Source organism: Lucilia sericata, unplaced genomic scaffold (genome assembly GCF_015586225.1).
Source record: "Lucilia sericata isolate MDLA Ls3-8-SP2 unplaced genomic scaffold, ASM1558622v1 Contig000323F_arrow, whole genome shotgun sequence".
In the NCBI taxonomy this organism is placed as follows: domain Eukaryota; kingdom Metazoa; phylum Arthropoda; class Insecta; order Diptera; family Calliphoridae; genus Lucilia; species Lucilia sericata.
The window spans coordinates 96,260-110,422 of NW_023994346.1; the positions used below are offsets into that span (position 1 = coordinate 96,260).

At 29.0% G+C, this 14,163-nt stretch overlaps 2 protein-coding genes across 3 annotated transcripts in view; both read right to left on the reverse strand.

Annotated features, from left to right (window-relative positions):
* Window positions 1-14,163, reverse strand: part of LOC119603651 (cadherin-89D) — a 94,839-nt gene that overhangs the window by 3,942 nt on the left and 76,734 nt on the right. The gene's annotated exons all lie outside the window — the stretch shown is intronic.
* Window positions 7,677-11,430, reverse strand: LOC119603657 (glutathione S-transferase D7). 2 transcript variants are annotated; one of them, XM_037955770.1, is made up of 5 exons: window positions 11,180-11,430; window positions 10,361-10,570; window positions 10,157-10,298; window positions 7,872-8,123; window positions 7,677-7,802 (listed from the first exon to the last, which is right to left on the reverse strand). In XM_037955770.1, the coding sequence occupies exons 2-5, from the start codon at window positions 10,558-10,560 to the stop codon at window positions 7,740-7,742; spliced, it is 657 nt and encodes a 218-aa protein (XP_037811698.1). In that variant the 5' UTR covers window positions 10,561-10,570; window positions 11,180-11,430; the 3' UTR covers window positions 7,677-7,739. The 2 variants fall into 2 exon arrangements, with proteins under 2 accessions (XP_037811698.1, XP_037811697.1); XM_037955769.1 differs by lacking the exon at window positions 11,180-11,430 and having other exon boundaries at window positions 10,361-10,626.

The window sequence follows — 14,163 nt, forward strand, 5'->3', positions numbered from 1 at the left end:
CTTTTGGTATACTTTCAGGTGGGTATAGAAAGAATATTTTTGTATGTTACAAACATCAGCACAAACCCAATATACCCTCCCCACTAAAGTGGTGTAGGGTATAAAAAGTTCTTTTAATTTTTATTGAGTTAATGCGGTACATTCAACTTGCTCTTGTCACACCCCCGTTTTCTGAATGGGTCTGGCTAATTTTGCATTATGATAAATGTCATTACATTTTAATCGATTTTTGAGTTATTTTGGATTGAATTTGTTTTTATATGTACTTTTTATTTACTTAATTTCTTTTTGCAATCGATTTCCTTAATATAATTTATGTTTGTACAGTAAAAGTTTGTTAAAAAAAGATATTGCAAAAAACCTAAAAAGCTAAACTTTTTTAGTTGATATTATTATTTATTTAATAATTTCGATTTTAACATATTAGATTAAGTTATCAAATTTAAATCACAAAATCCCTCAATAATTTCTTTACTACCCTTGCAAACCTAGCAAAAGTAGTTATAGTTAGCTAGAACACACCAAAATAATTAAATTTATACAAATTTGCTGATTTAACAGTAGCTTTACAATATGATTATTAAAGGCTTGGAGTTTATAACAGCACTTTATATTAAATTTACTACTATTGCAAATATACTACATCCTCTTTAATTGAACGATTCTTCATTTCACATACATTTTACGGTATTTTATTCATGCTACACTAGATGTAAATACTCATAGTACATGATTTACTATCACAGCTGCATCAATCGAACGACAAAATACTGTCTCAATCTAATAAAACAACATAATGTTGTTTGTATCAATCGAAAAGAAATCAAACTAAAATGTTAATGCTTTATAGCCAAAAGATAGATTTATGCAAATGAAGTGCACCAACAAAATACTTTTTAATAAGAAATTAAATAAAAAATTTGCAAATTTCAAATTCCACAACCACACACAACACTCTTCAATGAATTACATGAATTAAAACCGAAAAAGCAATTTAGAATATTCTGGTCAATGTCTTGATAAATAATTTTTCAACAGATGTAATAAAAAAAGAGATTCTAAATTAAAATATATTTATAAATTTAAATAAATATTTTATTGTATAAATCATGTTTGTATGTTTAATAAGGCAAAGGAAAGGGTACGTTAAATTTATAAAATTAAATTATAATTCAGGAGCCCACTTAATTATGTATATTAGGGTGATCCCAAAATGGAAATCGCCGATGTTTCGTCTGAAAATAAAAATCATAAACATAGAATACCATTTGATTCTGGGGTTCTGTTGTCACCAAATAATAAAATGATATATAATCGAAATATCTTTTTGCATACCCGACACATTTTTTTTTTTAAATTCAACATGGACTCGCAAATATTGCATCAGCATATTTTCGAGGTTTGGCGTTCAGAAATTTTTACTATAGAAAAAATGTATTTATTACAAATAAATATTGGACTACCCTAATGTACATACGTAACAAAACAACTATTCTTAAGCATCGGTATATTTTAAAACAATTTTCACAGATAATTTTCATCATTGAAGATTTTAAGGAAATCAAATTATCCCAGCAAAACTAGTCCTAACAAAATATCTTTATAGGACAATGGTGATTTTCGGATAGTATTTTCAATTCTTACTCGCTTCCTTGTTCAAGTATCAGCTGAAGAACGAAAAAGAACCAAAAAGTTTACTCTTATAGATGTTCATTCTATCAGGATTCTGTAAAAATTATTGGATAAATGGATCATGTACCACTTAAGTAATCCAAAAGCTACTCCTCTGTATACGTTATTGGAGTACATGATCCGTTTAGTAGTCCTATGTAATGCAGACATGGATAATGTTTATCTTTTGAAAACGACATGGTCCATAGACTGCATTACATGGGGTTACATGGGATTGTGTAATCCCATAATTTAAGCAAGGAAGTAGTTTTGGGGATTACTCCGATGTAACGCATGGTTGGTGGTAATGCGTGGTCCCTACCTAAGACATCACAATGTTAAATGAAGTATGTTTTTTCCATATTTTTGGATTAGTTTTGGACCAGTTCTAGTCCTTTGAGGAGTACTCTTTACACGTGTGTGGGGAGTAGTCTCAATGTCAAGTGACCCAACTTAAAAAATCGATTGGAATGTGCGAAGGTTAGTACTATATCGGTGAAGAACTGCCGGAGTTAGAGGTGGTCAATGTTGGAGATTTTGGTCATACAGGGTTTTTTTTAAATGTGTGCAAATTTTTTCCTATGTACAAAGTACTTTAGATAGCTATTTCTTCAATGTTTCCAATATTTTTTAGTTGGGTCACTTGACACGAAATTGCCCTTATATACGCATGTCTGATATGTTTCAAGGTTCAATATTGCAGAATAATCAAAAAGTACCTGTTAAAAAATGAAAAAATACTATAGACTACCCTTTCATAAGGATTTAATTTTGCATTTCCAGGTTCAATATTCTAAAAAATTCAAAAAGTATCAGTTGAAGAACGAAAAAGTACCAAAAAGTTTATTTTGATTTTATATTTCTATATTTGATTGTAGAAAATCAAAAAACAAAATGACGAAAAGTATTAGAAAGTCCCATTTTTTCACTCAATCTGGAAATACCAGTTCAAGAACAAAAAGTACCAAATAGTTCACTTTTATAGATTTTCATTTACTCAAGATTCTGCATGTTTAATTTCATGGCTCAAGGTTCAATATTATAGACAATCCGAAATTTTCCAGTTAAGGATCGAAGAAAGTACCAAAAAGTTCTTCCTAAAGATTTTCGTTCACTCAGGATGCTTAATGTGTAATTTTATATTTCCGGTTTCTATATTATAGAAAATCCTAAAAGTACTTGTTGAAATACGAAAAAGTACCAAAAAGTAAGTTTTACAGATTATACTTTACTCAGAACTATGCATGTTAATTGCATATATTTAAGTTCAATATTATAGAATACTCAAAAATACCAGCTGAAGTACAAAAAAGTACCAAAGAGTAGTCCTTGGTATCGGAGTTCTAAATAACACCTCATTCCGTGCCATTTAGTGTTACTAAATTAACAATTTTTATCAAAATTGGTGCAATCAGTTTGAATAAAATCAAATTTCCCGTTTTTACCCCCCCTTTGGTACTTTATTTCCTCCTGATGAATCAGTCATCTTGCTGGGTTTTATGATCATTATTATAATTTTTTATATATTAACTTACTTGGGTCTTAATCGTATATGTTTAAAACGCACTGAAACGATTTCCTCATTCGAACCGCTAATAAAAATGATGAAACAATCATTTTTAGCATGACGAACTGTTGAGGCATTTAAGGCTACCAACGAGGGTGACGTGGAAGTACCATTGTGATCTTGGGCATGTAAACAGGAACATTCTAAAACAAATTGTGTGCGTTTATTATGATTTTGTTTTTATTAAGAACATTTTAAATATATTTTTTTTATTTTGCCATAATTATTGCCAAATGTCTTACCCAAAAATAAACTTTTGGTTTTATTGGCGAAAACTATTTGGACATCATAAATATGTATGATACCGATTACAAAAATTAACACAAATATTTTAAACATGTTTTTTCTTTAATTTGTTTTTAAATTACAATATTTCATTTAGAATTTCCTTTATATTATTAACACAATTTGGAAAATTTATGAGCAACACAACCACAACCAGCAGCGGCAATAGAGTCATTGAAAACTCCGTGTTTTAACTGTTACTGATGTTACTGATTGACTAAAAGTGTTTTTCATCTTCAACGCGGGCAAATTTATAATAAATTTTATATTTTCCTGCTAAATATATGTGTGTGGTCACTGCTGCCTGTGTCTATATTTTATATTATTTATTTTTTTTTTCGTTTAATTTTGTTTTGTTTTTGGTATGCTCCATTTAGACTTGTTCCTTGCTTGATTTTCATTTCAGCGGAGGAAACGGAAATAGCATTATGTATGTTGTCTACTCTAGTTGTGTAAGTGTTTGTAAGTTTATGTATGTATGTGGGTGCTTGTCGGTGTGTGTTTGGTGTTTATGTTTCTTTTATAAATAGTGTATGTCTAGCAAGTTACTTTGTTTTTGTCATACTTTTACTCGATACTCTGTTACTTTGACAGTTAGTCACATTTGCGACCTACATACATATGTATGTATATCGTCGTCTTCATTATTATCATCATCGTCGTCATCATTATTATATCTTTTGTCACCATCATCATAATCATCATTTCTATCATCACTAGGGCAACAAAGCTTTAAAGCAAAAAAAGAACTAAGAATGTATGCCATGTGTGCAACTACAGCCTGTTTATATTATTAACCAGTTAGGAGACAATAACAGAGAGTATTAAAACTCTCAATGGAATGACAACAATAACATACACATAAGTAGCATCATCAAGTATTATAAAACTAAGCTAACTTAGTTTACGATTGACACCGTGGTTTAAAATGATAAAATATTGTGGTAAAGGTTTTTATATTATTTCGATGAAAATTCGAATTTTTCTATAAAAATTTCATTTTTCTATAAAAATATTTTTTTTTTATGAAAATTTGATTTCTCTATGAAAATTTGATTTTTTTACGAAAATTTGATTTTTCTATGAAAATTGAATTTTTCTATGAAAATTAAATTTTTCTATGAAAATTCGATTTTTCTATCAAAATTCGATTTTTTTATTTTTTGTAAAAATTTAACTTTTCTATGAAATTTTTACTTTTTTGAAAATTCTATTTTTTGTTAAACATTTTTATTCAATGAAAAAACGAATTTTATTTTTGTAAAAAGTGATTTTGTTCAAATCGGATTTTTAAATAATTTTTTGAATCATAATTTTAGCTCCTAAATTTCTGAAAATATCCATGAAAAGTTTTAGGTAGTCTGAATCCGAATCTGACCTCAAAATGTACTCTTCACATCAGGTTTTCCAGATATCGTGTCATCAATTTTGAAAAAAAGCTTTTGTCCATTATGGATTCAGATTCAAGAATCCAACGCTGCTCATTTCTTTAGAAAAGTATATTTCGGTATCTGGGTTTCGACTTTTTTTAAAATTTGTTGGACTAATGAATCGTTAATTATCCAATAAAATTTGACAAAGGTTTTGATTAAAATAAAACATGAAGAATTTAAGTGAGTTATCAATCTTAATGTGATTTTCTAAAGGGGATCTTATATGAGGGCTTGACCCAATCCTTATAAAATGCCAGACAGATTCTAAAACTAGCTCATGTCTCTTTTCAGCGCTATACCGGTATTTTTTAGCCAATTATGGGCTTTAAAGTCGTTTTCGGTGCGAGACTTTATATGGTAGTAGGATCCATTGTGGACCGATACTTATAAAGTTTAACAAAAAGATTTTTGCTCCTATAAATCTTAAGATCCCCTTCAGAAAACTGTTACTGTTTAAATTAGACCTAAGTTAAGTGAAATCGTGGACCTATAGTGATCATTTTCAATATACAACAAACTGCATCAACTAAAAATATTTGCACTCTATTGTGTTTTCAACAGAGGGATGGATATAACTAGATATTAAGGACCCAGAATATATTTACTTTTGTGGGTATAAGACCAATATTTCGATGTGTTACAAAGGTAATGACAACTTCAATATATTCCAGAATTTTCAAATTGTACAAAACAGCATTAACAATTGTACTTTTTTGATTCCATTTGTGAAGTAATCTCAAAATTAACAGTTCATCTGTATCTATGGGCTAGATTAGTCATTAGACTAGTAGATAAACAAGTCCATTTTGTCATCAGATTTGTCCATATACTAATAGGGAGTCTATAGACTCCCTATGGACTACACAATAGAGTAGTCTATAAACTAGACAATAGATTACTCTATAGACTAGACAATACACTATTCTATAGATTTTAATGTTATATATTAGTCCAAAGGCAAATACAGAGATGTCTATAAACTAGATAATATAATAGCCTATAGACTATACTCTAAATACTAGATAATAGGGTAGTCGGTAAATAACGCAAAGGCTACTTCATAGACTAGTTCCTAGACTAATTTATAGACCAGACCATAGAAAATACATTAGACTACACCAAAGTATAGTAAAATGTATTTTAAAAGTCTATTCAAAATTGCACTTAAAAGACCCTTAAAATTATTTAAAATCGGATAAAATAAGTTCTAAATAAATAATAAATAATTGTGGGAAATTATGACTCTGCTTGTCTGGTTGTAATTTCTTTCAGATTTCTAAACTATATGAGAGAATATAAACAAGAATTTTATTTTTCCTCTTCAGAATTTATCGAAGGACTTCCTACCTTTGAACTTTATGTCAGAAGTACAATTTTAGATTATTATTTCAGTAAGAAAATGAATTTCAAATTGTACAAAATGTGTCATTGTACTTTTGAGTATTGAATTGTACCAAAAAAAGTACAATTGTACCAATTTTACCAACCCTGATATGTTCCCATGTGTTTTGTTGGTGAGTACAAACATGATTAAACAACTATAGAGAATGAATTTGAATTGATGTTAGAATAGCGAAAAATAATAGTCCTATATAATTTTTTTAAATTGATTCAGCAATATGCTCACATAAATATCCTTCTATTGTAGCTAACAATAGGCCCGATAGTGGCCTAGGAGTATTTCTTTGGTAACATCTATTCAAAATAATAGGAGTATTCGATTTACATTCAAATATTTTTTAAATAAATACAAAAAAATATACAAAGATATTTTGCCATTAAAATTTCATTTTCAAGAAAACGAGAGATAGCGACTATTGAATATATATAGTTCCTCGATATAAACTTAAATTTCGACACACTGTACTTTTAAAACATATGAAAACTAATTTTTATTAGACAATTTGTTTTACAAAAATATAAAAGATTTCTTCTTTTATTGTCACTTAATATGTCAGCGAAATACTATAATAAATACAAACTTATGTACATACATTAGGGTGTCCCGTGGACCACTTCTTTCTAGGAATACCACTCTAACGATGTGTATTAAATAAGAGAAAAATAAAAAAATATTTTTTTGATTTTTTTCACAACTTATACAGAGGACGGGATTTTTCAATAGTTAGTAGGGAGCTTAGGATCGTTTAATACTGAAAGGTATTCCTACATTAGATTCTTAAAAAGTGCTATTCCTCGGGACACTCTAATGAACATATACTATAACAATCAACACAACTTTCTCTAGGTATCTATTTAGATAAACTGTATTGTTCCACGGTACAAACTGAGAAGGTCCTTACTCCTATACTTTTTTTCTAATATGTATTTAATATAGTTTTATTTTTTAACAACAAAATTTTAGTTTATAAATAAAAAAAGTTAATATGGAAGCTAGGAAATTGTAACAGGGAATGACCCAATTAATGAATCATTTGAGTGTAAACAATCAATTTATAACACAGTTAGCTATTGAGCCTTATAGCTATAACAGCTAAAGGCAAAATGAAAATGTATAGTCTCGTTTTTTTAAGAGAACATAAATAAAACCACAATATTAATAAAACTAAAAAATAAAGAAACCAAAAATAAATCTATAGTGTTTTATTATTTATATTTAAAGTTTAACCAATTTTAAATTACGTTATAGATAAATTTATTATTAAGTTAAGTTACTGTGACGTTAAATTCTTATTAGTTACAGCTATAAGTATGCTACAGTTTTCTTAAATTCGTGTTGCCCAACAAGCATTTTGACTTTGTACGTGTGTGCCTCTTTAATTTTACTTTTGCAATTTTGATTTAAACATTTCAGCCAAAACCAAAGCAGGATTTCCATTTAAATTCTGCAGTTAATAAATTATTGATGTTAATGTTATGTTTAATTTTTTTCATAAATAATTAATTATACTTACCTCATAATCATAGGATTCGGCAAATTGTTTACATCGTTGATACCATTGTTTAATGCGCGTGTACGATTGTAAATCAAATTCAAAAGCTTCTATTTGTGATATGGTCACCATAAGCGTTAGATCAGCTATGGTAAAATGTTCAGCTGCTGAAAATTTTCTACCCTTTAGTATGATATCGAACCATCCTAGGGCTTCACTTAATTTTGCTTTTTTCGTTTCGTCCAGAGGAGCTCCCATAAACATTGTGGGGAACTTGGGAACGATTAATACAATAAGTTTTTATTACAGGAGTTTAATAGTAAATAAAAGAGAAATTGTGATGCCACCTACTACTAATCCGAGAAAAGTTGGTCTTTTCTTAAAAAGAGCAATTGAAATTTATTTACTTCTTAAAGTAAAACATAATTCCATAATAAATTAACTCTTATTATTAAAAGACTTTAAACTACAAAAATCTTGACTTTAAGAAAATCGGGGAAGAATAAAACTTTTTAAAGCCATTTTTAATGGTATTACGTTTCCTATAGTATCAGGATTTTTTAATGTTTCATTATTTTCGGTTATAAATTTGACTTTTACAAATTTAAATTAAATTTAAAAAAAATCTTTTTAGGGATTTTTCAATGGATATAGAAAGATTTTATTTATTCGGGGAAATTTAGGTTTAAAAAATGATACAATTTTTATGCAAAATATTTTTTAGTGATATTTTTCTTAACTTTTTGTAATGTTGCTATATCCAAAAAGTAATCATAAACTTAATTTTTAATGAAACGGATCTTTTAAAATTGGTACGATGTGATGTTTGGACTATATAAGGTGCATTCGCTAATATCTCTAGTAGTTAGTTAGTTAGGATGTATATACATCAAATCCGAAGAAATACACCTAGGCCTCTATCGGGCCTGTTGTGCGCTCCTTAACCAGTGCCTCAGGTGGGAATCGAACCCACCACCTCCGGTCTACCAGACTAGAACACTAACCACTAACCTACCGGAGGCCAAAATCTCTAGTAAGAATTTCAAAAGTTATTAGTGCAATCATCGAAAAGGGAAATTGAGCCTTTATTGATTAAATATCTTTTCAATCTTAAAGATATTATCTTAGATCTAAAGCACGTGATTAATATTATCACTCTACAAAAAATGTGGGCGGTAATATTATGGCCATGTCCACTTTATTTGCTGGGTTTGATTTACATATTTAGAGAACTATCTTTTGATCACTATTTGAAACAGAATTTTATTTAAATCAGCTTAAATAACTAAAATATTAGTATTGACCATGCCCACTTTTAAAAATTTACTATAAAGTTTAAAATAATCAACTATTGTCATTAAAGTTGTAAATATTATTACACATTAAACGGTTTAATAAAATTATAGCGAAATGTGGGCGAAATGTTTGGATGAGGGCATGGTTGTCATAAAAATTTTATTAGATTTTTATGGTATACATTTGAATAAAAATTAAAATAATTTGCAAAAATTATCTATATAAAAAGTAAGCTCGTCTTTATTATAACTACGCCTTTTTGATTTTGTAAGGCTTGACTCAGTTTGTCTGTTTTAAAATTATTACCTTTTATTGTACTGAAGAATATCAAAGTTAGCACTAATATACGAAGTGGACATGATATAAACGTCCTATGCGATTAAAGTTTTGGAAAAAGAAACTTTCAATAGTGGAAAGTCGTACAATGTTCTTTACATATTTTAATGCCTTGAAAAGGACACAAAATCCGGGGTCGAATTACCTCATACATTATTGTAATTTTCTTGATAGCAATCAATATCGAAAAAGAAATCTAGTAAATTTTAGCATAAATTCGATATCAAAATGTGTTTCGATCTGAATGATTTTTCGAACTTAGTACATACAATTGCTACAAATTAACTATATACTCGTGAAATTCGTAAAAATTATTTATACTTATGTATATTAATAAAAATATTAAAGGTTTTTATATAAACAAAAGCCTCGCAAACTGTGCAATCTGTGCATTTTCGATTTTACATTCAATTTGTCACAGATTGTATGGGATTTTACTTCCACAACATTGATACATTTGATCGCCCATTTGAACGGATCATTTTAAACTAAATTTTCTCTTCTTAATAATACAGATAGCCATTTGTACAAGTTTGCACTAGTGTTTCATGAATACCCTTATTAATTCCTCAAATTTAATAAAACAGGGTAATTACCAAAGGTCCCTTATTTTAGTATATATCGGATTTGCTCTTGTGTAAAAATGGCTAATGTAATAATAATTGAAAACTTACATAATATTCCATCATTCTTTGATACAATGTACCTAAATCAAACATCATACGTTGATCTACCAGAGCTCGAACACGAACATCTTTTGGATATAAACTGTCATCTTTACCGAATGCCGAAACCATATAAGATAAAATAGCGCGACTAAAATTAACACAAAAAATAAATAATATTTTTCATGGAAAATTTCAATTAATAAAATTTACCTTTCCCATAATATTAAACCATCATCATTTAAAGTTGGCACACAATGCTGGGGATTCATTTCAAGAAATTCAGGTTTCATTTGTTCGCCTTCCATAATATTGATGATCTTTAGATCGAGTTCGAGATCTAACATTTTGGCCAAAAGTAAAATGCTGCGACATGGTGGACTTGGTGGTAAATAATACAATGTTGGTGTCATATTACCGCCTCTAATTAAAAGGCAATAGACAAATTCTTTAACAATATTTGTTGTTTCTTCAAACATTATTCAAATGAAAATGACAAATGTCTTTTTTTTAGGTAATCGTATGTAAGTTTTTTAACTTTTTTTGGGCATACAGTAATAATAAATTAGTACGAGTTTTTAGTATGACATGAAATGGTTTTATACAGGTAAGTACGTATGTACTCAATATTAAAAAATACAAAAGAAACCAATAAAAATATACATAAATAAAAAATAGAAAATCGATTTAATTGCTAAAAAAAACAAAACACAACATATATGGCAAGTGATTAGATTTAAATGTAACGTCTAAATATTAAAAATAAAAATAAACAAATTACAACGCAATGGTCAATGGGGTTATATCAATAATTTTATTTCCCAAAAGCCCAAAAGTATGCTTTTATTTAATAACAAAAATATTAATACTCATTAGAATTGATAAAGATCTTCTAGTTTTCTTTCCTTCTTTGTGCTTGCACTTATTTTCCTAGCAATTATTATAATGTTTTCTATTAATTTTCTATTTATTTAATTTTTGGTTTATTTTTGAAACACTCACTGACTGATCGAGAAGACGTTTATTACTTACTTGAGTTGATGCACAAATTTGTGTTGCACCACTTGTACTGTTTCTATGCAATTCCCCAGTTTTTCTTTCTTTTGCGCAATCACCCGTTCCGGTTTTAAACTTTCAAAAGTGTCCTTCCTTGTCAGAGTCTTATAAATGTTTAAACTTTTATTTGTTTCGTAAAAAATGTAGAATAAAAATATCTGTGTAAATGTCCTGTAATGGTGTATTTGACTTTGGTCAACTTATAAATATATGTAGGAACTTAGACGGTTGGGTTAAATGTTGTAATAAATATACAAAAACAATTACATAGTTTTTGTGTTTAGTTTTTCTATTACCGAAAAAAAGTTGCTAAGCAACAAAAAAAAGTTCCATTGACATTAAAAACGTATGGGTGATTACACGTGTCGTTTGGGGTGGGAAATGGTACATTTCGAATAAAATTTTAATAGTCCAACAATTACTGGGATTTTGTTTATGGTTAAAATTTATTACCTTTTAAAGGTTTACATAAATTAGTGTTTAACAATCCTTTTAAACAACAAATTTAAAGTGAATTTTGCATGGTTTCACGATAAAGACCATTATGAATATGGATATACCTCTGTTATATTTTGCTGCTTCTTCGAGATATCTTAATCTAAAGTTTTGATCATTTTATATAAATAATGGTAACTTTGAGCGATTATAAAGTCTCTGATATATCGAAGAACTATAGTAGAGTTTTTTATTCTTTTGGGCTAGTTATTTCGGAAACCTGAAGCCATGTAGAAATTCTGAGGTCAGATTCTGATTCTGTACAGTACAATCATTTGAAATCTATACGATTCTTCCTGGTTTCTAGGTCTCTGGCTTATAAATTTGATAGACTCTGTTATAAACCGATCCCCTTTAAATTTGGTATAGAAAGCTTTTCTCAAGGGAACCTTGTATGATGGCTAGGGTCTTCTATTGAAAATATCACTTTCAACGTTATAGCGCTTCTTAGATTCAGACTACAAGTATTTTTAGTCTTCCCCTATGACGGGTTATCTTTATGAACTTCCCCATGACAGGACTATAACCTGATGCTGTCAAATGTATTCACGGCTTTTCTTGCAACGATTTGTCCACAAGATGAACCTATTTTACCTGGTACTACGAAAAGCGGTAGATCGCAGAGCAGAGCTTCAAAAACGTCGGAAGAGAATGTTGTTTAAAAGACTGATACACGGTGAAATCTATATTTCTGGAAAAGTTCTGTGCTATTGCCGAAAAAGTTAAATGATACCTCTCAGAGGAGTGAGTGTCGGGCTAAGCGTTGGGAATGGGTTAGAATGCAGGTTAGTCCACCTGTATATCTAGAATAAATGTGGCGGATTTTTTTCTCAAAAAATGTGTCGGATAAATAAGAATGGTGATGGATGTACGGTATATTATACAAGTGACACCATTTAATTTCCCGTCCTTGTCAGGATATGTTCAGAGTGTACCCTGTTCATATCTCTTCTCTATAAGTAATAACTTGTCTTTGGCTTATTTGATGGATTCGCATTTCGGTCTACCATCGATCGTACCATCTGCGTGGTTGTAAACGGAAGTTAAGCAACGGGGCAGCAATGGTCAGAGATTAGATAGCTCAGGTACTTGAGCAAAGTTCTTGTACATGGGATGGGTACCATGTACAATATGTCCACCTGCGTGTTTTTTTCAAGGGCGGTGGTGAGTCATCTCAAGCTCATCATGTGGTTGGAAAAGTGTCTCGTGGACAAAATTGTTATAGGAACAGTTGAGTAATCTTTGCAGCACTGAATATGGAAAAAATAAAATTCTTAAATACCTTCTGTTTCAAGTGTGTTTCAAAAGTACCTTAACTTTAAGGGGAATATAATTATAAATTTTCTTTAGAGTACTTTTGGTCCACAAAAAGTTTTTAGCGCATTACGGGTGGCATTAAGATTTCGACAATTTTAGTAATAAGTATCAAAATTTTAGATTAAATTTACCCAATTACAATTGCTTATAATTTTATTTTTTTCCAATTACAATTACTTGTTTCCAAATTCAATTACTTGAAATAGATGTTTTCAATTAAAATTACTTGTAAATGAGGAATTACTAATAACAATTACATGTAATTATAAGGGGAAAATTCAGAATTACAATATAAAACTTAAATTACAATTACAAGTAATTGGAGGTTATTCAATTAAAATTACAAATATGTAATTGTAATTGGCAAATTTCAATTACAATTATAAGTAATCCAAATTGGTTATTGGTCAATTACACATTAGAAGTAATTGGAAATGGAAATTCTGCAATTACAAGTAATTGTAATTGTTATAGCTGCACTTACAATTACTTCAAATGTTAGTAATTAAAAATGTAATCATTACTTTTTTACAGCTATTTAATGCTGAGATTATGATTTTCAATCGCTGGTAGTACCCATTCAAAAAATATATTTCTTATTTTTCCCATGTTCAGTACATAAATACGCATTATTTGAGAATTATGCCTAAATCAAATTCCAATAGGAGCTGACTGTCCCACGGTACGCTCTAATATACAGCTTTATCGATTATAAAGAAATCAAGATTTATATTGGAAAATTTTTTTGTTACACTTTAGTATGGAAAACCTTATATAACAATATTTTACTTATTTTTCTATATCAATGATTTAGTCAACAATAATGTACATAGAATACTATTTAGGAGTTCGTACAATTAAGTGTAAATACAAAGAAATGTATTCTTACAATTACGTTTAAATATACATGTGAGGGGTTTTTCCTGACACTTTTCAAGAAATGACGTGTAAATACTAGTATTGTTTTGTTGTCTGGTCATTATTAGTATTATAACACAACCGGTTTTAATACCCTACATTAAAGTATAAGAATTATAGATTCGAATTGAATCATACTTGTCATGCCTTAATACAAAAACAACTTTTAAAAATATGTAGTTATACATAGGGTTAAGAAATACCACCTGGCATATGGCCCCTCGCTAGGT

What these genes read in the sequence shown, in the direction of transcription:
- LOC119603657 (XM_037955769.1), bottom strand. Translation starts at nt 10,626, where the DNA reads ATGTTTGAAGAAACAACAAATATTGTTAAAGAATTTGTCTATTGCCTT. An exon ending in GGTTTAATATTATGGGAAAG is followed by an intron (nt 10,299 to 10,360) that starts GTAAATTTTATT and finishes TGTTAATTTTAG; the next exon opens with TCGCGCTATTTTATCTTATA. An exon ending in CCGAATCCTATGATTATGAG is followed by an intron (nt 7,803 to 7,871) that starts GTAAGTATAATT and finishes TATTAACTGCAG; the next exon opens with AATTTAAATGGAAATCCTGC.